The sequence below is a fragment of the Dasypus novemcinctus genome, chromosome 2, assembly GCF_030445035.2.
Source record: "Dasypus novemcinctus isolate mDasNov1 chromosome 2, mDasNov1.1.hap2, whole genome shotgun sequence".
Classification (NCBI taxonomy): Eukaryota; Metazoa; Chordata; class Mammalia; order Cingulata; family Dasypodidae; genus Dasypus; species Dasypus novemcinctus.
The window spans coordinates 9,148,776-9,172,501 of record NC_080674.1 but is presented as its reverse complement, the minus strand read 5'-3'; the positions used below and the strand labels follow the sequence as shown (position 1 = coordinate 9,172,501).

The 23,726-nt window shown below is 41.1% G+C and overlaps 1 protein-coding gene across 2 annotated transcripts in view; it reads left to right on the top strand.

Annotated features, from left to right (window-relative positions):
- The window catches only part of SEMA5A (semaphorin 5A), a 539,903-nt gene that overhangs the window by 177,061 nt on the left and 339,116 nt on the right, over window positions 1–23,726 (top strand). For both annotated transcript variants that reach the window (XM_058306809.2, XM_058306819.1), the window contains one exon: window positions 2,479–2,678. In XM_058306809.2, coding sequence (XP_058162792.1) covers window positions 2,555–2,678 — 124 coding nt within the window. In that variant the 5' untranslated portion in view covers window positions 2,479–2,554. The remainder of the gene's footprint in view (window positions 1–2,478; window positions 2,679–23,726) is intronic.

The following is a 23,726-nucleotide window of genomic DNA, read 5'->3' as shown; positions in this document are numbered from 1 at the left end:
CTTGTGCTGCCTACTGAAGCCGCTCAGTGGGTTTCCGCTTCACTCATATGCCTTGGCAGGAGTGGCTGGTGAGCTGGCCTCAGGAGGAGCTGTTATCTGGACTGCCTGGATGTCGTCGCTGTAATATGGTGGTCCCAGGAGACTCAGCTCCTGATGGGGTGTCTTCAGTGCTCACACAAAGTGTTCTAAGAGGTAGGACACTAGAACCTGTGAGACTCTACATGCCTCGGCTTGCAAACTGGCACAGCAGCACTTCTGATGTCATCCATAAGTCAGTATAGCACCAGATTCACGGGAAGGGGCAGAGAGCCACCTCTCAATGGGAAGAAAGTCAAAGGCCCTGTGACCATCTTTATGGTCATACTCTTCCTTACCCATCACATTTAGTGGATGCTGTGCTTGTCTTTACTTTTTTTTAAAAAAATATTTATATATTTCTCTCCCTCCCCCCCCTTGTCTGCTCTCTGTGTCCATTCGCTGTGTGTTTTTCTGTGTCTGCTTGTATTTTCATCAGGCGGCACTGGGATCTGTCTCTTTTTGTTGTGTCATCTTGTTGTGTCAGCTCTCCGTGTGTGTGGCACCACTCCCGGGCGGGCGGCAGTTTCACGTGGGGTGGCTCTCCTTGTGCAGGGGGCCACTCCTTGCGTGGGGGGCTTTCTTATGAGGGGACATCCACTGTGTGGACCAGCACGCCTTGTGCTCAGCAGCACTGCACGTGGGCCAGTTTACCACATGAGCCAGAAGGCGCTGGGTATTGAACCGTTGGACCTCCTATATGGTAAGCAGATGCTCTATCTGTTGAGCCACATTAGCTTCCCTGCCTTTACTTTTTATCCACATTGACACCACCTGAAGTTACAGCCTTTTAGTTTTTTAAAGATTTATTTTTTATTTCTCCCTCCCCGCCCCCCCCCCCCCCAGTTGTCAGCTCTCTGTGTCTATTCACTGTGTGTTCTTCTGTGTCCACTTGTATTCTCGTCAGTGGCACTGGGAATCTGTGTCTCTTTTTGTTGTAACATCTTACTGCATCAGCTCTCTGTGTGTGCATTGCCACTTCTGGGAAGACTGCACTTTTTTTTCGTGCAGGATGGCTCTCCTTGGCGCAGTCCTTGCACGTGGGGCTCCCCTTCGCCGGGGACACCCCTGCGTGGCAGGGCACTCCTTGTGCGCATCAGCACTGCGTGTGGGCCAGCTCATCACACGGGTCAGGAGGCCTTGGGTTTGAACCGTGGATCTCCCATGTGGTAGGTGATGCTCTATCTGTTGAGTCAAATCCATTTCCCTGAAGCTTTGTTATTATCTCTTCTGAACAATTAGAATAGCTTTTAATTAACCTCTCCACCTCTATGCTTTCTTTTAACTGATTTCCTATGTACACTAGTGTGCGAATGATATTAATGAATATTTCAGGTAATATTAATGTAATATTGGTAGCTTGTTTCCTAAAAATGAAGACCTCTCCCCTTAGTGTAATTTGCCTTCCAAATCCCAACCCATACTACTTTCTAAGCTGTTTCCCATTCACCTTTATATTTTTCCTAGGTGTTTGGGTAAAGTATAGTAAACCACTCCCAAACATGTTGTTTTCCCTCCCTTGTGCTCCTCCAATACATCTTTTCATCCTTTTCTCTTGGCATAGAATATCTTTCCCAAAATCTCTATGTGCTGAACTCTTTGTACCTTTCAGTATTAAACTCCGATAGGACGAACTTCTCCATGGACCCATCATAGATGCCTCCAATTGTAATCACTTTCTCTCTTAACTTCTTTTTAGGTTTTATAACAACTTGTTTCATCGTTATTTTTATAAGCCTATCTTTCTTTAAAGCTTGTTAATCTTTAAAATTGTTCATAATCTTTGAAGTCTCACAGCTCCTGGCATGATACTTTCATCTCAATGAGAAGGTACTCAAAACGTATTTTATTTGATTCATACTTGATCTCTTGCTAGAAATTTTGCAGGCTGGTCATCCATTTATTAGTTTTAAAGGCTCATTTCCTCAAATATGGAATATTTTTAAGATTTGGAGTAGCATAATATTAATCATGTTATTGATAAAATACAATGGCCATGTGCATAAATAGGGTCTATTGGATAGTAGAAAGGGAATGGCAGGGATTTTAAGGTAGACCAGTGTCCAAAGAGTTGAGGAGAAACGTCCAAGGGAGAACCAATGGATGACCACAAAGATTAATCTGTATTACTGTAATAGCTCAGTAGAGTTTAAATATGGGCATTTCTCTTTTTATCATAATTGGTCATCTTGTAAGATCACTGGTAGGCATAGGAGTCTGTCCTAAGATACATACACACAAACAATCTAGATATATTACCTAGATATGGCTGTGTTTGTTTAAACTCTTCTTCTAGCTCCACAAACTCTAATCTTAGAGTTAGCAACTGGGCATCACCAAGAGACCAGCTACCAGGAAACCTGCACTTGTGCTAAATACAGTGTTCTCTTTTGCATGTTTCAGGCACTTTCCACACATGAGGGGGAGACCAGCTTCCCCTTAGAAGACAAGTGCCCGGAGTCCACAGCTGCCTGCCACCATGAAGGGAGCCTGCTTCCTTGCATGGCTGCTCTCCAGCCTGAGCATGGTGACGCTCGCCCAGTCCGTGGCCCCTGATGCATCCCAGTGTCAGAGAGCTGAGCACCCGGTTATTTCCTATAAAGGTAAGAGACCAGCATGTTCTGGCTGCAAAGCCACTGTCTACATGTAAATTCCATGTTCAGTGATAGAAGAGGACAGCGGCTTTCACTCTGTTATCCTGTGACTCTTGTTTTCAGAAGGGGAGAAGATGGACTCTCTAACAATGATTTCATACTTCCTCAAGAAAGATTCAAGACAGGGGTGACCAAGGAAAGAAACTGCCTTGATAAGCCTACTTTTCTTCAACGTTGTTAAACATTTGAACCCAGGGATAAAAATGTGACTCAAAAAAACCAAAAGAAAAAAAAAACCCTAATAACAAAACCAAGTAAAAGTGAAACTATAAATCCCACACTTTGGGGTTTCCCAGCATAGCCTTATTAGTCTTAGTACAAAACTTACCTTGTCTCTATCTAGCATTGCATGGCAGATAAATTAGTCTTATTCCTCAAGTGTCTCCACCTATCTATGGGATTAAGGAATTCATCTGTAGATCCACTTACTCTTTCATTTATCAACATTTATTTATAGTTATTCAGACTCCCAACACACTAGGCATTCAGGATGAAAAGAAAATTGGTTTTTGTCCTTGCCCTGAAGGGGCTCACAGTCAAGTGGGAAGAGATAGACAGACAAATAGTTCTATCAACATTGAGATATAACTTCTAATCATTTTATTTGACTAATTCATTCAATAAATCATTTTATGCTTTGTTTTTTTTTCATGAAAAATTTCAAACATATACAGAGGTAGAAAGAGTGGTTTAAGGAACACCCAGCTCTCACAATTTTCAATTCATGGCCTACCTTTTTTTTTTTTTTTTCTATTTAAATCCTCAACCATACTCTACCTCATACCCCACAGATATTTTGAAGCAAATTGAAGAAATCTCATAATTTTATCTGTAAATATTTCATATATATGAAATATTAGGAATTCACAATTCTGTTTCACACCCAAAATCCTGCTAATATCCAAAAATCAATTCCATAAAATCACCAAATATCCAGTGAGTCTTGAGAGATCCTTGATGGTGTTATGAATACGATTTCTAAAAACATTTGCATCTAGTCAGAATCCAAATGAAATCTATACATTGTAGTTGGTTGATATATCCCTTGAGTCACTTTTAATTTTTTTACTGTTTTTTTTTATCCTATTTGCAAATTAAGTTTTATGGAAACTGAGTATGTGTCCTGTACAGTTTCCTACAGTCTGGGTTTTGTCAGTCCTGCATCCCTTTGGTGTCATTTAAATGTTCTTCTGTCCCCAGTATTTCCTATAAATCTGTAGTAATTTTAAGAGGGCTGATTGGATTGAGCTTCCAGTCTTTTGGGCTTGACTCTGTTGTAGATGGTTCTATGAACTCCCATTGGGAGGCAGGTGGTGTTGAGTTGTAAGATTAGCATTCATTGGTGATCACTGCCTAAATCTGCTGATTCATTAGGGAATGCAGACCTGTGATTTTCTAATTTCATTCTTCTTTCTTCATTTATTAGCTAGAATATTTCCATATGGAGTAGCTTTCCCTCATTGGCTATTTGAACATCTTCCAAACGAATTACTCCTAAGTCTTTTCCTACAATACATGCTCAGTCATTGCAAAATGACAGTTTCATGCAACTCTAGTCATCTTTGATTACTGAAAATACTTGATAATGATTTCTTTCTCTTCTTTTAGCCCTTATATTTCATAAGGGAATTAAAGCAAAATTACTGATTTAAAACCACTTGAAATAATTTCCTTCCATGTGATTATGCCAACTTGAAACCCAGTTAACTTAATTTGTTTCATTTGGCTTTTGATTTTCAGCAATTTAAAACATTTCCGTTTACATTATTATGTAATATCTCAAAGTCAAATTAATGAAACTAGGGGTGTTCAGAGAAATTTAATTTCTTTCCCTGTTTGCTTTACTCTGTTCTTTCTCTCCCCATTTTGCTAACCTTTTTTTTCCTATTTTTTCTTTTTAAATTTAAAGAAAGCAACATATATGCATATATACATTGTATACATGGATAAATGCACACACATATACATATAAATACATCAACCCCTTTCTTAGAGAAACTGGCATATGTACAAACTTCTCCTCCTAGCATTTTGATTTAATAATATATACTGGAGAGTACTTCCTAGTGGTATATGGAGGCTTTTGTTTTTCCTTTAATAGCCACATAGTTCTATACTAGGTAGACAGACCATTGTTTACTCACTAAGTCCCTACTGAGAGATGTGTAGGTCGTATGCCATGATGGAGAATGCTAGAATGAATAGTGTCTCCCACAAATATCTATTGTTTTTGAAAGTGAGCCAATGAGATAGATCCCTAGAAATGAGATTACTTGTTCAAAGGGTAAGTACATCTGATTTCTGTAGCTATGGCCCTATTTCCTTTCATAAAGGATGCCCATTTTGCATTCCCATTGCCCTAGTTATAAGTTCCTGTTTCTCTATAGCCTATCCAGCAAAGCACATGGTTAAGTTTTTGAGATTTGTGCCAATCCCTTAGTTCATAAGTGGTATCTCATGCATTTTTAATTGGCATTTTAAAAATTTTGAGTGACCATTCAACAAACATTTAATAGGTGCCTAAATACTGACAAGATCTGTGCTAAATATTGAAGAGATAGGGACAAAAATCACAGTTCTTCTCTAGGGATTTAGGGTATATTTAGGAATATAAGCCCAAAGAACCATCACATCACATTTTGTTAAGGGCTTTAAGAGATATCTGCAATGAGCTGGGAGCCTAATAGAAGGCATTGAAACCAGACTCCCTGGTTATAGGAGAGTGGGTAAGGATAGTTTCTAGGATAAGGAAATGTCGGGGCTGAGTCCCACATGACAAATTGGAAGGTATTTGACAAATTCCTTAAGGGGAAAGCAAGAGTTCAAGTGAGAGGAAAATAGTAAAAATCCTGGCATTAAAGTAAGGGAGGGAGCATAATAGGCCTGGTAAGTATTGTGTAAACTAAGTCATCAAGTCTTGGTTTAAGTTATGTGAAGTGGTCAGTTGGGGTTCCATAATAAATGACCGTGAAAGCCATCCCAAGAAATTCAACTTGTATTGGTATAACCTCAGCCTGAAAGAGGGCACAGTGGTGGCAGGGAGAGCACCATTCTTTGTTGGCTGCGGTGATCAAAGTGCGTGATGAGCAGGGCCAGAGGTACACTAGTGGGAGCAGGAATATAGAGAAGAGGGTGCTTTTTAGAAATTTGAAGGAGGTGCTAATGGTTTAATGGCTGTAGGACAAGAGGGAGGAAGAAGCACTGAGTGGTCCTCAAATTTTTGGAAGTTGATTCCGCATGGAATGAAGAAGGGAATATAGATATGCAGGAGCTGATGTTTTTAGATTGGCAAAGCTGAGTGCCTGTGGGCCATCAGATGGAACTATCTAGCTGAGAGCAAGGAATGGTAGAAACCAAGAAAGGAGAGCTTTTCAAGATGACGTTGGCCCTCAGAGTATCCCACAATGCAGGGTTCATGGAAGATGTAGGTTAGAAGGCTTGAGTAACTAATATATCCGATTTGCCAGGAGAGGTCTGTATCCCCCTTCCAGAAATCCTTTCAGCAGTGCTATTGGCCAGAGCAGCTTTTCAGGCCAGTGGTGGGGGGAAGAAACGAGATAGTGATGGGTGGAGAACAGCACATGAGGTGAAGAAATAGATCTAAGAGGAGAGAAGTGGTGTCTCTGCCATGCAGGGCAGGTGGATAGGGGATGGCCGTTCAGAAAGAATTGCCTAATCACCCTTAAAAGGTGCTGAGAAGGAGCCTGGGCTTTTTGAGGAGGCGGAAGTGAGAAGAAGAGGAAGGAGGGAGATGATTGCTTAGGCAAAGTCCCAAAGGCTGTGGGTGGGGTGGGACACAGGACACAGGTGGGAGATTAGCTTACAGGAAGCCGGCCCCACCTCCAGGGAGCCTGGGGGAGGAGGCCAGGGCACCCAGGATGCAGAAGCGTCAGTGGGTGGGAGAGGCCGGAATGGGAGGCAGTTCCTGAGGTCTTCCATCTTGGCTGAGAAGGAGTAGGTGACCCCCGGCCAAGAGGAGGCGGGCTTTAGGAAGGAAGTGCTTCTCTGAAGAAAGGGTCAGGCTGTTGATCAAAAACACACAGAGTTCCCTGTGGGTGTTGGGGGCCCAGTCGGGGCTCCTGGAAATGGCTCATGGAACAGCTGGGCTGGTGGCTACTGCTCTGCCCAATGAACACTTTTTGTAAGGCATGGCTCTCCAGGGGAGATTCAGAAAAAGTAGAATGCAATGCTAATAAAGGAAAAATAAATGAAGAACCGGATGATCTTTTCATATATCAATTTCCATGTACATGTTCAATTTCATGATTTTGGGTTCCCCTTTCGAGTCTTTCTGCACAAGCTTCGACTAATGGAGAGGGCTGGATGCTCAAGTGACATCTTAATACATCCAGGCACGTTTTATCGAAGTCTTGAATCAGTTTTCCTGGCTGGCCAGAAAATGGCTGGCAGGACCGTTTTTTCCCAGCCTGGGTAAAATATTTGCCACAGTGGGCTCCTCCTGTCTAGCAAAGTTCATTGCTCAACACGCTCGAACAGCTTGCTGTGTTTGCAAGGTTACTCCCTTGACTGCACATTCCCGAATATTTATCCCTGATTGTGCAGCGGCTGCTCAAACACCCTGACCCGTTTTCAGAGACACCATTCACACTTCCGTCCTTGTCATTTGCTTAAGTGCCTGTTCCAATAAAGAGGGGCATGTGCTGACCCTTCCAGACAGCGTGCTCCTCCGCGTGCTCACCGTGTTTCATAACCATCTCTGAAATGGCTCTTAAATGTTTAATGCCGACTTAAGGCGACAGTGCTGTATCCTGCTTTTGTTTGTTTATTGATTAAAGTTTACCCAACCTGCTTGCTATTTAGGGACTGTGCTCGCATTTTCGGAATTGGTTTATGGGAAGCAATTTCACATTAAGCACATGAAAAGACCGCGGTGGGGCGAGGCACGCCACATTCAGGCTTGCTTTGCCTTGGCGCTTAATACCGTGGACTGATTTGGAGGTTTTTCTGCAGGGTGTGGGCTGGCAGGTTTTACTGTTCATGTCTAATATTACCTCTGCCTGCAGAATGAGCGCGTGGTTACCACGCCCGGCCACCTGCGGTCTTTACCCCTAACTCCTGCATGTTCCTGTAGAAGGCCTTCCTACTTAGGGGTTCTTCGATTGCCCTGAGAATGGGTCTTGGTAGGAGACTTGCCATGTTTGGCTCCAGAGCTTGGGGGAACAGGGGTGGGATTCCAGATTGGGCCATCACGGGGGCAGGGTAGGGGGTCACACTGGGCCTTCCACCACCTTCACTAAGGGGCTTAGAGACCCATGATTGCAAAATCCACATGGAAAGTGTCCAGTGCAGGATTTTCAACTCGAGTTCTATTCTCATAGCACAGTTTTAGGAATGATTACGTTGCACAGATCCAGTATTTATCTTCTGAGTAGTATCAGTCTATTCCCTTGTATTTGGGTGTGTTTGAAAGGCATTGGCTTGTTAAATGTAGACATTAAAACTGCATGATGGGCTGTCCTTCCCGGGAACTGAGTGGGAGCCCCACCCCCTCCATGCACCAGTCCCTGGGGTGGCCCAGCTGTCTGCCTTTCCTGCCAATTTCCCGGTCTCCTTTGACTCTTTCTTTGACCTCTGCACAGGCTGCCTGTCCCTGGAGAAGGCAGAACCTTCTTGGACCATAAGGATGGAGCTATGGGAGGCAGCCAAGGGGGGTCCTTTCCGTGCCAAGGCGCCACGTGTGCCCCCTGGCTCCATGCAAATCCCACAGATTCACATGGGCGCACCCTGGCTCCGTACGTGTCCCCAGCTCCATACACGCCCTTTAGCTTCACGTGTGCTCTTGGCTCCATATTTGCCCCAGGCGTCACGTGTATCCCCCGGCCCCATGGCTGTCCCCGGCTTCCTGATGCTCCATTTTTCTCTCTGGGTTGTGGCAACTTGGTGTGAAACGCTCCACGCTGGCACCTGGAGTCATGGCACAGTCTGGGCTTTGCCTCTTCTTTGGTATCCAGGTCTCTCGCTGGCAGAGGAGGGGCTGCAGGACCTGATCCCTAGTGTTCCTGCAAGATTTCACAGTTTTTGAATAAATAAACCTTGAGCAAAATTGCTTCCAGTATTTCTCCTGTCCATCTCATGCCAGATCTTCCATTTGGGCCTTTACAAGTCATAAACAGGTGTGATTACGTGATAATAGCCAATTTCCACAAGGGAAAATTAGGAGATTTTTTAAAAATTGAAAATAGATTGCATGAAATTAATTTTAATTTTTTCATGTTACTATTTCATGTGAATCTGATCAAAACATAATAAGACACTGCTAATTCTAAACTGTCTTGGATGCAAAACTTTTCTTTGGAGAAACTAAAATTTATATCAAGCGTGTGAGTCTTTCTGGTTTCACAACAGGACCTAAGTTATCCTCTTATGAGTACTCGGGGGCAAATTATTTTTATGGATCTTTAAAACATCTTTTGTTCCAGAAATAGTTTGACTTTATTGTCATGAATATGACTAAATGTTTTCTCTAATACAATGTCCAAATCACCTGGGCAGAATATTTGAATCTATTTACAAATGAATCAACTCAGTTAAAAGCATACTACCTGTTTTTCACATTAAAAACTGCATTTGGGGAGACATTTCTGATTTTAAAGTTGATTACTAGTTTGCTGTCTAGATAAAATGGAATATTAAAAAAAATGACACGAGTTTCCAACACTGTAAAATCAGTTTATAATGATTCTTCACGTGTGCATGGAGGTGTTGACAGGAAGCACAGTTAAACCGCCGTGTGCACTTCATTGGCTCCATTTCCTAGATTGCACTTTTATGTTTTTAGTGATTTTGGCTGATGAGACCTGAGAGGAGGGTCACTGTTACCAGTTGTACATTGTTTTTATAAGCCATGATTAGGCTCTGAGCCTGATAAAAATGATTTATTGAATTTTGAAAATTATCAATACTTTTTGCATTCCTTTTTTGTTCTAAAATAATTGATAAGATTGGACATCTTTATTTTAACTTAAGTTCAGATTTTAAACATTTGTGTTTTCTGTCTCATTGGGGAAATACTTCTATTATTTATGACTTCAACTGGAATACTTTATAAGTGAAGCAGTTCAGTGTGATCCTATTAAAATTGGGACTGTGTTTACTTAAAGTTATTGTCAGGATTCTGGTTTGAAACAGTAATTCCATTTAGCCTCAAATGGGATATTACTGTATTTTATTTATATTTAAGCACATTGTAATCTTTTGAAGCATAAAATGGCTAAGGCATCCTTTTCTCACACTGAAGGTAGATAAAAATCTTCTTCTGTCTTTGTATTATCTCCTCCTCACTCCATACCAAGTCTTCCTTGGTCCTGAGTGAAGAAAGGCCAGAATGTAGACCCCGCTTGAGGAGGAATTGCTGCTGCGTTTCCCCCGGTCTTCCCCAGTTCTCTCAGGTGAGTCGGGGATGGCGCCTGCAGAGCCTAGAGAACGCCTTCCTCCTTGTATCAGGAACAGCGCAGCTCGCCAGGCTGCAGTGACCGTGCTCACGCGTCAGAGGAAGAGCGTCCCCCGATTCCAGATATAACAAAGTCACGGCCGTGTTATCTGACCCTTCCCACCTTGCAGACACCTCTGGGCGGTGTGTTAGATGGACTCCAAACCTTGTTAAATAAAATCGATGACTCGAGACCCTGATGCTGGAACAGCCGCGCAGAGCGCGTGGTAGCTCTCAGGGGGTGATGAACGACTGTCCCCCGCATTCCGATTTTTGATTTTTGTACCTTTCGGTTGCCTGCCTTCGGTACGCAGGGGACTTTAACTCCTGCTGGCCTGAAGATAAAAGCAGAAGCCCAGTGCACACGTAATGCCATCCATATTTATTGAATACATATATGTGCCAGAAGATTTTAGTTCCTTTTAGGTACCCCAATAAGCAAGCCAGATCTACGTCCCTGCCCGCACTGAGTTTCTATTCTAGTAGGAGAAAAAGAAAATAAGGCAGGTGATGCTATGGGTGGAATTGTGTCTTCCCAGTAGATCTGTTGAAGTCTTCCCCCCACCCCTGAGCTGAGAACACGCCTTTATTTGCAAATAGGGGTCTTTGCAGATGGAATCCAGTTAAGATGAGGTCATGCTTGATAAGGGGGAAGCCTAAATCCAGTGGCTGGTGTCCTCAAAAGGAGAGGGGATTCGGAGACTCAGACAAACCAAGGGAAGAAGGCACGTGATGACAGAGGCCGAGATGGGAGTGGTGCAGCTACAGGGCAAGGAATACAAGGAGGCCGGTAGCCTCTAGGAGCTGGAAGAGCCCTGGAAGGAACTTGTCCTCCAGGTCTTGGAGAGAGCATTGTCGTGTGGACACCTGCATTTGGGACTCCCCACTTCCAGAGATGGGAGACAATAAATGTCTGCTGTTAGGAGCCACCCTGTGTGTGGTAGCTTGTTACAGCAGCCGCAGGAATTGGATCCAGGTAGCTAAAGTATTGTGTAGACCGTGTTAGGTCACGATAAGGGCCGAGGAGAAAGAATAAAGCAGGGGATTCAGGGTGAAGTGTAGGCAAGGGCTGCAGGTTTCCTCAGGTGCAGTCAGGTGCTGGCCTTTTTCCTGTTGCGTCTCAGCCCGCACCTGCCTGTCTTGCCTGTTGTCACTCTGCTCTGTACTGCTGTGCAGGGTGTCAGCCAACTATGTTTCCCAGGCCTCTGTACAGGCTGGATTCTCTGACAGTCTGTGTGAAGAAGAGTGTCTTAGTTTGCCAAGGCTGCTATAACAAATACTGAACAACGAGTTAACTTAAACCATGGGAATTTATTGGCTCCTGATTTTCAAGTCTGGATGTCCAAAATCAAGGAGTCTGCAGGGCCATGCTTTCTCCCTGAAGCCTGTTGTGTTCTGGGGCTGGCTTGCCACAGTGCATGAGGTTCCTTGACTTGCGTCTCCATTCCCTGTCACGTGGTCAGCTCTCTCTCTCCTCTGGCCATCTCTGACTTCTGGCTTCAGTTTCTTCTCTTTATAAAGAAATTAAGACACCCTGATTCGGTTGGCCACACCATACCTAACAATAACATCTTCAAGAAGTATTGTTTATGAATGAGTTCAAATCCATAAAAATTGGTTTAAAACTCAGGACCTGTGTTTTGTTGGGGCACATAATTCAAACTCCTATGGAGAGGAGTTGGCTGGGGCTGCGGAGGCTGGAGGTATAGAGAAAGCTGTGTTCAGGCCTTCAGCAGTGAGGCCACATTGTCGGGTGATTCCAGATTCAGCAGCCTGCAGCTGGTGGGTTCCAGCCCAACTTGTCAGCAACTTCTAGCCTCTGGAGAGCATGCATTTTCCCGTCTTGCTTTCCCAGACCCCCATCTTCCTTGCTTTTGCTTTTTCAGTTCTAACATATTACAACTGAGTTCCTATATTATGTTTTGTCTGTTTGAACTACCTGGGTGGTGTCTTTCTCCTTGACTGGATCCCGGCTCCTGCAGATGGGTTCATTGAGACAAGTCTTTTTTTTTTTTAAAGATTTATTTTTATTTAATTCCCCTCCCCTCCCCCGGTTGTCTGTTTTCTGTGTCTTTTTGCTGCGTCTTGTTTCTTTGTCCGCTTCTGTTGTCGTCAGCGGCACGGGAAGTGTGGGCGGCGCCATTCTCGGCAGGCTGCTCCCTCCTTCGCGCTGGGCGGCTCTCCTTATGGGCGCACTCCTTGCGCGTGGGGCTCCCCTACGCGGGGGACACCCTTGTGTAGCACGGCACTCCTTGCGTGCATCAGCACTGCGCATGGGCCAGCTCCACAGGGGTCAAGGAGTCCCGGGGCTTGAACCGCGGACCTCCCATGTGGTAGACGGACGCCCTAACTACTGGGCCAAAGTCCGTTTCCCGAGACAAGTCTTAACAGAGGTAAGGGAGCATGCTGTGTAGGTACCTGGGGAATAGCGGTCATGGCAGAGGAAAGAACCAGAGCGAAGACCTGGAGAGCAGCGGGAGATGAGGTCTACGGCATAACGGGGGCCAGATCGTGTAGGGCCTTCAGGAGCATTGGCTTTTATTTCCAGTGGGATTGGAAGCCATTCGTAGGTTTTGAGCAGTGGAATAAATAACCTGATCTAACTTACAATTTCATATAATCACCCTGGATGCAGAGTTGAAGGTAGACTGAATTCGAGGGAGGGTGCAGGACAGGGAGACACATTTGAGGGCAGTTGAGTAACCCAGGCAGGAAATGATGGTGGCTTGGGTGAGGTCTTAGCAGCAGGCATGGCGAGCAGCAGTCATATTCTAGGTATTTTGCAGGTTCAGTAAGAACTATTTTCAGATTCTCTGAGAGGAGGGGGAGGACAAGAATGACTCTAAGGCTTTGAGTTTGAGAAATTGGAAAAGTGGAGGCACCATTTACTGAGATGAGGATGGGTTGCATTTGTGATGGGGGTCAGGAGCTTGGTTTTGGAGATGTTAAGTTTGAGGTGCCTCTTTGACATCCAATGGAAATGTCAAGTAGTCAGTTGAATAGATAGGAGTGGAATTTGGGGGAGTGGTCTGGGCTGGAGCTCAACATCTGGGGGGCAGGTGCCTGCAGCTGGTATTTAACACAGCAGGACTGGATGGTATCTCCAAGGACTGGAGGGTGGAAAGAAGAGACAAGGGTCTGATGAGTGAACCTGGAGAAATTCAGTACATGGAGGTTGGACAAATGAAAAGGACACAGCAAATAAAATGGGGATGGATGGGCAGAGATATCTAGAAGCCAAGTGAAGCTCATGCCCCTTTGTAGTCTCTGAGCTAGCCAACACCTAGAGGCTTGACTCTGAGCACAAGAAAGAGGAGCTCCTATGAGTTTACTAGCAGGAGAGAAATACCAAGGGACAGAGGGCATCAGGGTCTAAGTCTAGGTGGGGAACTTCGTATACCATGGAGCCACCTGGCAGATGATTATCTGTGAGATAGTCTAGCTCCCATGTACAGGCCAGATTTTGAAACGGAATAGTCCTTGAATGGTGGCCAAAGAAGAAAATGGTTTTGATTGGGGTTACTGCAGATAAAAGGAAATCTCAAAGAGGTTGCTTCAGCCCCCTTAATTGAGGTACTTTTTCATGTGCTGGTAAGGAGTGGAAGTAGCAGTTTGGCCAGGGGACAGGGTGTTCAGTTTGTGTTCTGTAACTCTGTAGCTGTGCAAACTTGGGCAAGTTACTGAATTCTGTGCCTGCATTTCCACTTTAAAAATGGGGATGAAAATGCTACCTTTGAAGGATTGTTGAGTAGGGGGAATGAGAGAGAGAGATCTATGATGCCAGATATCAATACATCCAACATTGATAAAAGCCTTGAACAAAAATGGTATCATGTAACACTCCTATCTGCTAACAACTTTTGGAAACTTTATGAGCCTTGGCAATTTGAGGAACTAACTGTGATTAAAAGACTGTGACATCTGAATCTTTGGTCTTTACTAATGATTTCGTCTGGGTTTTAATGTTAATCACCGTATAATGCACAAAGGTGTTTTGGGAATTTCTAATTTAAAGTTGAAGAGAAAATATCAAACCTTTGCATGGATGGTTCAAGCCAGATTTAAACATTTTCTGGATTAAAGATAATGGTCTAGAGTAATATCAATCGTGATTCATTTCTGTTTAGCACTTACTTGAATGCTTTTATTTCTTAATTCCAAAGGGTCAGTCCTACCAAAAAAAAGCATATCTTAAAGATAAAGCTCCAGCATAGAAATCATAAATCCTCCATTTCATGGAGGGAAAACAAGATCTTAGATGTTAAATCCATGGATTAACGCATAAATCTGAAACCCAAATTAATTAGCTTTGGGAATACAAATGCAAGCCAAATCTGAACCTAAGAATGTGTGAATAATTCTTTCATGAGTTTTTTTAACTGTAACATCTATTGCTAATGATGGAAATTGTATAAAAATTGTCAGAGAACATTTGTCATATATGTTTCTTGTTTACTGAGGATCTGGTAAAAAGATGATGTTTCTTTTTCATTGAAAAATCACATAGGGGATTTGAGCATCTGGCCATGAAGGGAAAGTAGGGACTTGATTTGCCCTCCTGCTTTATTTAACTAACAAGAAAATGAGACAAACTATTAGAAACTACAGTGGGCAGAGCAGGATTGAAGTCCTGTAGAGAAAATAAACATACAAGATAAGCCCTAGGATTGCCTCAATTTACAGGAATAGTTTCTGGACACAGCACAGTGAGGGGGAACCCAAACAAAGGCCAGTGAACTTGCTGAATTTAGGAAATAGAGCTTAGAGTTTGGAGAGGAGGTGGTGGCAGGAAGTTAGATTTGAATGTAACCATATCAATACTTATTAAGTGTAAATATTTAAAATATGAGTATTATCAGATAGGATTAAAGAGGGAACACACATATATACTCTTGATAGAACCACTTTAAATATTAAAAACTCATACAGATTAAAAGCAAATGAGGGAAAATACATCATTGCAACTACATATCAAAAGAAAACTGAAGTGAATATATTGATATTGGACTAAGGAGATTAGCTGAGGCAAAAATATTACCAGGATAACGAGGAACATGCAAATGATAAATTTTTCAGTTTCACCTAACATTTTTCCATGTTTACACGTGTAATAATATAGCTATAAAATACATAAAGCAAAATAAACAGAATACAAAGGCTCATTTGGCAAATTGGAACTGGAGATTTCAGTACTCCTCTCTCAGTAACAGATAAAAATAGATGAAAATCAGAAGAATATGGAAGGCAGGAACACCACCATGAGCCAACATGACCTAAGTGACATTTTTAGAATACTCCTCCCAATATCAGTAAATGCAGAAAAGATATTTATCAAGGTACACCAACATAAAACAAGCCTCAGTACATTGACAGGATTGAAATCATGCCAGGTATGATCTATGAGAATATCTGAGTCAAACTAGAAATCAATAAAGTAGTGATATATGGAAAATTATGTTGGAAATAAGCAACTCAATTCTAAATAATCCATGGTTCAAAGAACATATCATAAGGGGAATATTTTCATATGAATGAAAAGTACATTTTGGGGCTTCAGGTAAAGTAGCAGTTAGAGGGAAATTTATGCCATTATTGGCTTAAAGTTCTGTTATCGGTACTTTTAGGGTCACCCTTAGACGGAAGGAAAAATTGAAGATAAGAGGATAAATCAGTTATATATAAAATGGAAAAATTGTAGTGAAAATCAGCAAAACTAAAACCTAGCTCTTTGAAAAGATCAATAAAATTAATATACCTCTAGCCAGATTGATCAGGAAAAGAGAGAAAACAAAAGTGATCAATACCACAAATGAAAGAAAAAACAATATGGAATCTATAGACATAAAAAGAACAGTAGAAAATGAGGAACAACTTTATGCTGATTTAGCAACTTACATGAAATTGATAAAATCTTTGAAATTTACAATCTAGGAAAGCTTACATAAGGAACAAAATATAATGACCAATATCAATTAAAATAATTAAAAATCAAAATAATTAAATTTGTAGTAAAACATTACCACAAAGAAAAGTCCAGACCTAGCTGGCTTCAATGGTGAATTTTGCCAAGGATTTAAGGAAACAGTGATACAATTTCTATTCTCAATATAAATCAACATATTAACCAACTTATAAACCAAAGTCTTCTAAGTAGATATAGAAAAAGCAACTGACAAAATTCAATATATCTATATGATGATAATTAAGAACAGAAGGAATTGTTGCAATCTTACAAAAGAAATCTAAAGAAAATCTAAATCTAGCGGTATACTTAATGGTGAAAAGCTGATTTCCCTTCAAGAATGCTTACTCAAAGCACATTTATTGCTTTTAGATATTATTTTAGTAGCACTGCAAAAGGTGATAATAAATAACTACAATAAAATACAATAAGTAATATGATATGAAGTGGTCGATCATATATATAGTAAAAACAAGTGGCATAAAGATTGGAAACGAAAAAGCTATCTTTTCATGCATACAAAATTATATATTTAATTTAAAAAGAACTACTAGAACAAGTAAGCTGCTCTTGATTTCAGGATATATGGCAAATATAAAAAAATCAATTGTATTGCTGTATCTTATCAATTAATAATTGGAAATTGAAATTAAAGTGTACCTTTTCAGTAGTATTTTAAAATAAAGATACATTAACAAAATACACGCTGGACCTGTACATTGAAAACTACAAAACACTGCTGAGAAAATTGAGAAATCCTAAATACATAGAGAGAAATACCATATTCACGAATGAAGAGACTCAGGATTGTTGCCAATTCTTACCATATCGATCTACAGATTCATTTGAATCCAACTGAAACCTTAGTGTGCTTTTGATGTAGAAATTAGTAACCATATTCTAAATTTTATATGGAAATGCAAATGATTTAGAATAGCCAAAACAATTTTGAAAAAGAAGAATAATACTGGAATACCTACATGACCTGATTTCAAGATTTTTTTTAAAAAGTCCTGTAATTAGGTCAGTGTGGTATTTATGTGATAATAAATATAGAAATCAATGTAATAGGAAGTAGAAAGTGGAAATAGACTCACAATTATATTTTCAGTTGATTTTTAAATAATGGAGCTATGTAATTCAGGGAGGAAACAACGGTATTTCAATAAATGTAAACAAAGGAAAAGTTGATATCTCATGCAAAAAGTGAACTCAAGTGGTGCCTGACATCCTGTACAGAAATTAACTCAAAGAGGTCATAGACCTAAAGATAAGAGCTAAAATTAGAAGACCTCCAGAAGAAAACATGAGAAAAATATGTCTGAGACTTTGGGTTGAGCAAAGATTTCTTAGGATATAAAAAGCACATAAGAGAAAATTTGATAAACTGGACCACATCAAAATTCAAAATAAGGGCTCTTCTCTTTTGTTCTCAGTTTCTTATCTGTTTCTATCCAATTAATAATTCAAATTGCTGTTTAATCTAGAAAACTATGGTAGTGCCAGGGACATCCTTTTCTTTTAAAGAAAATGTTCTCCTCTTTTAACCCTTTAAACTCTAACACAATAGAATTCCGCATTGTGAGAACAAAATAGAAATTGACCATTTTGTTGGCATCATTGATGCTGACATTTCTATCACAGATGTTTAAGAGGAAAAATTAATGTTATATAAAGTTATAAGGAAGGATGGTTTCATCTTTTTTGCATACACTTATAACAAATTACCATATAAAGAGTTTAGAGCCATATTCCACTTTAAATTTAGCAATTCCACTTTAAATTTAGTAATTTTTCTTGTTATCTTCAAGCAAACAAGGGTGTCAAAAGAAATCACCTCACAAAACTGTGGGTGTATTGGAAAAGAAATTGCTGTAGCCGTGAGATCTCAAACAGGGGAAGGTAGTGTGAGAGTCTCAAAATGGCCAGCAGTTCCAGTGGCTTAGAAAGGTGATTAGGGAATTTGCAAGGGGGATGTTCCAATTGATTGGTTGATATTTAAGTTCCTCATTGTGTAGGAGGGTCTTACAAAGCGGGAAGCAGACACTGGTTAGTGTAGTATACATGCCCATTTTTAATAGGGTATTCCTGGGGAGGCTTCTTATCACTAGAGATTGCTCAATTTGCAACTTTATCAGGACTCCTCCCATTTCTTGGAAGGGCTCATCCTTGGTTGGATTTTATCTTCTGAAAAGTCCCTGCCTTTTCTCGGAAAAGGGGCCACTTCCAGCAACTCCCAATGCAGGTGGTCATTTTATTTTATTTAGCAATGGAAATATGAATGTATATTTTAAATCATCAATGGAATGACCTTTATAAACTCTTAGTCTGAAAGCTTAGTAGTTATTAGGGCATTAAATCACTTAGAAATATTTGTCTCTAAGTCACAGCTAACTGACCTAACAGGGGGTTGAATCAGGAGGCTCTTTTTTCTTTTTCTAAGACGTAGTAAAGGGTTAGGCAGGCTGGGGCTGATTCCAAAAATCCACAGGGTCAGCAAGCACGAGAGCTCTGTGGTTTGGTTTAACCATCCTCATGGAGCTGGCTTTTACCTTTTGCTTTTATTGCCTGTCTGAGTGGCACTGGCTGCATTCAAACCAGGCAGGGGTGGGAGGTTGGGAGATAACCAACTCTCTCAACTGACCTGTTTCCTATCAGAAATCAACAACGAATGCAAAATCTTTTAAAGAAGCTAAGTGCAGAATTGTTAACACGTAAATGGTCAGAGTTGCTTCTCGATATAACAGGAGTAAGTGTCTGGCAAAAGGGAATGGTAAAGTGAAATCCTGCTGGGATTAGGGAAATCAGGATTTAATCCTCAAGCCCTGCAGGCCTGGGATTAGTGTGAAAAGAGTGAGGAACTTGCTTTGGATATAGAATTTCAGCGGGTGTCAACCATCTCAGTGATTAGGATATTTTACAATATCAATACTAATGCAAAAAAATAAATCCTTGATGAACACACTATCAACATTTTAATAAAGACAAGATTAGTATAATCCCCTGCCAAGGCCTTGGGGGTCTCCAATGTCTGTATTTGAACTTTCGAGAATTAGTGGTGGGCTTTTTTGCATTAATTTAGATTTTAAACATATTGCATTAAGATATTTATCTTGATTAGTGAGTTTCTCCATCCCCCCCTTAAATCGTGTGCCCCCAGTAGAGAATGCCTCTCTCATCTCCCCTAGTCCCAGCCCTCCTTGCTTAGAGAGAAATTGGTTCTATATATTTTCCGATGTCTTTTCCCGGTGCATAGTCATATCTGGGTTCATGGAATATCACTGATCGCCCTTTACATTCCAAAGCCCTCCTGGATGCACAGAGCGTGCGTGCTTTCCTGGTCCTGAAGGACAACACCACAGACTGAGCGCGCGCATTTCTTAATTGCATGTTTGCTCATCTTTTAGAAGAAATACTGTTCAGTGACCCGAATGCAAGGTTATTTGGGGAATGGGGGAGTAAAAAGGTCTGTTGGTGCCTTTTCATGCCTCAGGAGATGGACAATGGAAATTTGACTCTCTTCGAGAATGATTCAGTTTGTCCTTACAGAACTCCTGTGTAAACTTGTGGAAAGGATAACCATACAGTGGGAGAGCTGGCACAAAGGAATTTACCCTTCCCAGAGTTTCAATCTCACTCTGTTTTGGACTATTAGATGATGTTGAAAAGCTGTTTATTTGAAAGCTCTTACGCTCTTTTTTCCCTCTCAAAGGGCATCATAATAGCAAGCCATCTCTCATTGGGAAAGCTTTCAAATTCTCTCGGGATTTCCCTTGTGACTGCAAGGAACCTTCCTACAATGAAAATTTTATATGGAAAACATTTCCATCTACACCTGTGACGCCTTTTAATATGTCGTAGGAAATGCATGCAGGGTAATAGAATAAGTTTGTGTTAATGGCTGAATATGTATTATTCAACCATTTATAAGTTATAAATTTATCAGTCTCCAAGGCGTCTGCACAAAATTGTTCAGTGTCTTCTCTGATTTAATTTGGCTTTGGAAAGCTCTTGAGGGCAATGTTGGGAATTTAGGGGAAAAAAATGGAAGAACAGATGGAAATAATAAATTTACATAGTTCGTTATTAAAGATGCCTGCTATGAGAGCATTGAACTCACACGGCCGTGAAAGAACAAGTGGGAAGATGATATTGAACTTCGCATGTGTTTATCATTATGGCTCTTATTTAAGACTTCCCTCTTTTCTTGAGTAAACTTTGAGCCCCCCAGGGTTTTCTTTTCTTTTTTTCTTTTTTTGCAACCCTTTTAAAACACCCAATGAAATATTGTTTTTCCCAGCTATATCCTGCCTCACCCCCTGTCTGCTTCCTGAAGCCGTTTTTTCTGACCCCCTCTTGAGATGTCCCTCCTCCTGTTTTAAATTCAGCCATCACGTTGCATGAATTAACAATTGTTTTTCCCTCAGCTGACCTTTAGCTGCTTTGTATCTTTTGGCCAGAATCATGCAACTCTTACTTAGGGGAGAAAAAACTATACAGTTGGATCATGCCCAGTCTGTAGTGTGCTTTGTAACTCTCAAAGGCTCCACTTGCCTCTACCTACAAGCCTCCATGAAGCTTCAGTTGCCATCACCAAGAATTTCACACTCCAAGTGAGAAAAGGATATCTCCCAAAGGATGTGTAATTCTATTATGCAGCAACAGTTCTTTCTCTGACTCCCAGCCAAGCAAAAACATTTGCTAGTGCTGGAGCTACTTTTCAGCCAGTCCAACCATGTGACCTAAGAACCTTGCTCATCCCAGAGGTTCTCACCTCCTCCTGCGCTACATATAATCGGAGTCGCCCTTTCCTACTGCGGTAGGTGGGGGTGGCAGCCTCCACAGTTGAGCTCATGGCCACGTCTCCCTCGCTGCTCTATTTGTTTTTATCATCTGTAGAACATTAGTGGGCCAGTGTGCTGGATGGGATAGGAGCCATCTTCCGATGGAGTCAAATAGAAAAGATTATATCAGCACTTTGCAATGATTTCCTGTGTGCTATATTTGTTCATGCGTGGATTAGGAGGATTTATGCCTTTTATAGGCTGAGACCAAACCCCTCTGGCCACATAGCCACATAAACAAAATGATGTCAGAAAAACTGAAGGTGGTTACAAGACCTCATGAAAAATTCTGTATTTAGGAGGGCTGCTCTTATGACATGCACAGCAGAGTTCTGGAAATTTTAGTTAGTGTTTTTTTGTTTCTGTTTTTCCTAACAATATTAAACAAAGAAAAAAAAAAAGTAAAACCAGACACATTCACAAATAGTGTACAGAGATGAAGAGGCGGCACCCAGTGAGAAATTCCATGTGAACTCACCCTCGCAGCCAGGTGTGGTGCTGGGTGGTTTCTTGGTGGCCTGTCATATTCCCTCTGAGCAATTACTGATTGTTTCCTTCATAAAAATGAAGTTTGAGTGGGAGCCTACATAGTTTTGACTTTAATCTCAGTCCCTAACCACTGGAATCATCCTACCTTTGGCATTTATCTGAGATGGGAGTATACTAAAGGCTTTTAGGACCTGTGTGAGCTGGCCCCAGAGACCACGGGGCGAGTAGATTAATTTTGCGTTCATATGGATTTTGTTGTTGTTGTAATTCTTGCTCTTTTGGACATAATTAGGGCTAAATAATATTTTACTTAGTAGTTTAAATTCTATTGTAAAGGACATGTGAAACAGGAAGTAGGGACTTAAAACTATCTATCTCTTAAGATTTAAAGTGCCCATACTTATCAATATGAAAAAGTTGGGATGGCATTCAGATAAACCCTCCCCATCCATTCGAGGGAGTTCCCCTAGTTTACAGAGGAGTTGCTGTGAGACCACAAATAAGACAGCTGTTACGTAATGTCTCCAGCAAAATGGTGGAGTGAGTTGCTGGGGGGAAGGCCTCACCCCCACATACAGGCATTTCGAAATAAAGAGCTGCCCCAAAAGGAAGGAAGGGAAAGAGGGCCAGGCCTGCAGTCCTTAGTAGGAGCTCAGGCTGAAAAACCGGAGTGGTTGGGCTTTGAGAATCAGCTTAGGGACTGGAGAAAAGCAGGTGGTGGGGAAACAGGAGCTCGACCCACGAAGTGGAAAATGGAAGTTCAAGATTTCCCACACCAGGAGGATGGTGGAAACAGATTCACATAGGAGAAGCTGGGAAGTCAAATCTGCTCTCTGAGTTCTCATGTGGGACCCAAATACCTTGTCCTTGGGGGGGAGGGACCTCAATCCCTGAAGTTGATAAACAAACACCAAACCTTTGAACCTGAATGTGCCCTCCAGTGTTGAGCCCCATGGCCATGCCTCTGTGATTCCTGAGTTCTCTGGAAACGACTCCTGTGGAAGATGAACTCAGGGTCAAAGGAAGCCTGCTAAGGAGGCAATGGATGGAAGAAAGAGTCAGCAGACACCACCATGACAGAGCTCACATAATAGACTTGCCCCAAATAGATTTTAAAGTGTTTAAAAAGATACACAAGTAGAAACAATAAGGTCAGAGTAAGAGATTATGAGGTAGGAACGGGAGGACTTGGGAAAATGAAAGTTGAAGTTCTGGAAAGAAGAAAACCAAGGCATGAAAAAATCAGCACAGTGGAAGATTAAATGGAGGACTAGATAAAGAGGAGAATATTATGAGTTGGAACAAAATTCTGAGGGGATTTCTGAGAATGTATCATATTAAGAGGAAGAGATTAATCCATGTTTGAATTCAGAGTGAGGAATTCATTGAAGTATTTATTGAAATGTCATAGCATAAAAATACAACTTTGTCTTATGTCACAGAAGAATAGAGATCATAATGGTGTAATTTTGATCACTTTCCCTTCTTTCTATCTACACTGAACCTTATTTCATTTTCCTATTTATTTCCTATTTATTTTCATTAGGAATTAGAGAGTTGGGGTTTAAAGGGCAAAGGTCATGCCTTAATCTCTGTTGGACCACAACTTGGGTCTTCATAGGTGTTAGCGGAAGGTATGGTTTCATATTTAATTCTCTGTTTTTAAAGAACTTAATCTCTCAGTAAGATGTGGAAGGAATAGAAAATTAGGTAATGAAAAGATAATTCAGACTGATTACAGTGAGATAATTAGAGAATAAAAAAGTAAGTCCTCCTCATTTGTGTTTTTGGCTCTTCAACTTTTATCTCTTAGAGCTCCCATTTTCTTACCTGCACATGAATAAAAATATCTGCCTTAAGGGATTTTTCAAAGATTCAGAAGTATCTATGTAAAACATCCACCATGTGGTTTAGCTTATATGTTCAGAATAGTGTATGCACTCCGTGCATACTGTAATTTGGTGTTATTATTTTCATTGCAGTTTTATTATTTTCACCATCATATGAAGTAGTAATCCTCAAGAGTATGTTCTAAAACTTCATGTCATTTGGAAGTTATTGTCCTGTTATAAAAAGCAAGGTATGGGACTTAATCAAACTTTATTGGTTTTGGGGGACACAATTGACACCATTCTTCTTTCCTGGGTTTCTATTCCTTAATCTTCCTTCTCTTTTTCTTTGCTTTTATTTTCTCAATTGTATCTATTTTCCAAAACACCTTTACTGAATTTCAGACTATTAAATATTGTCTT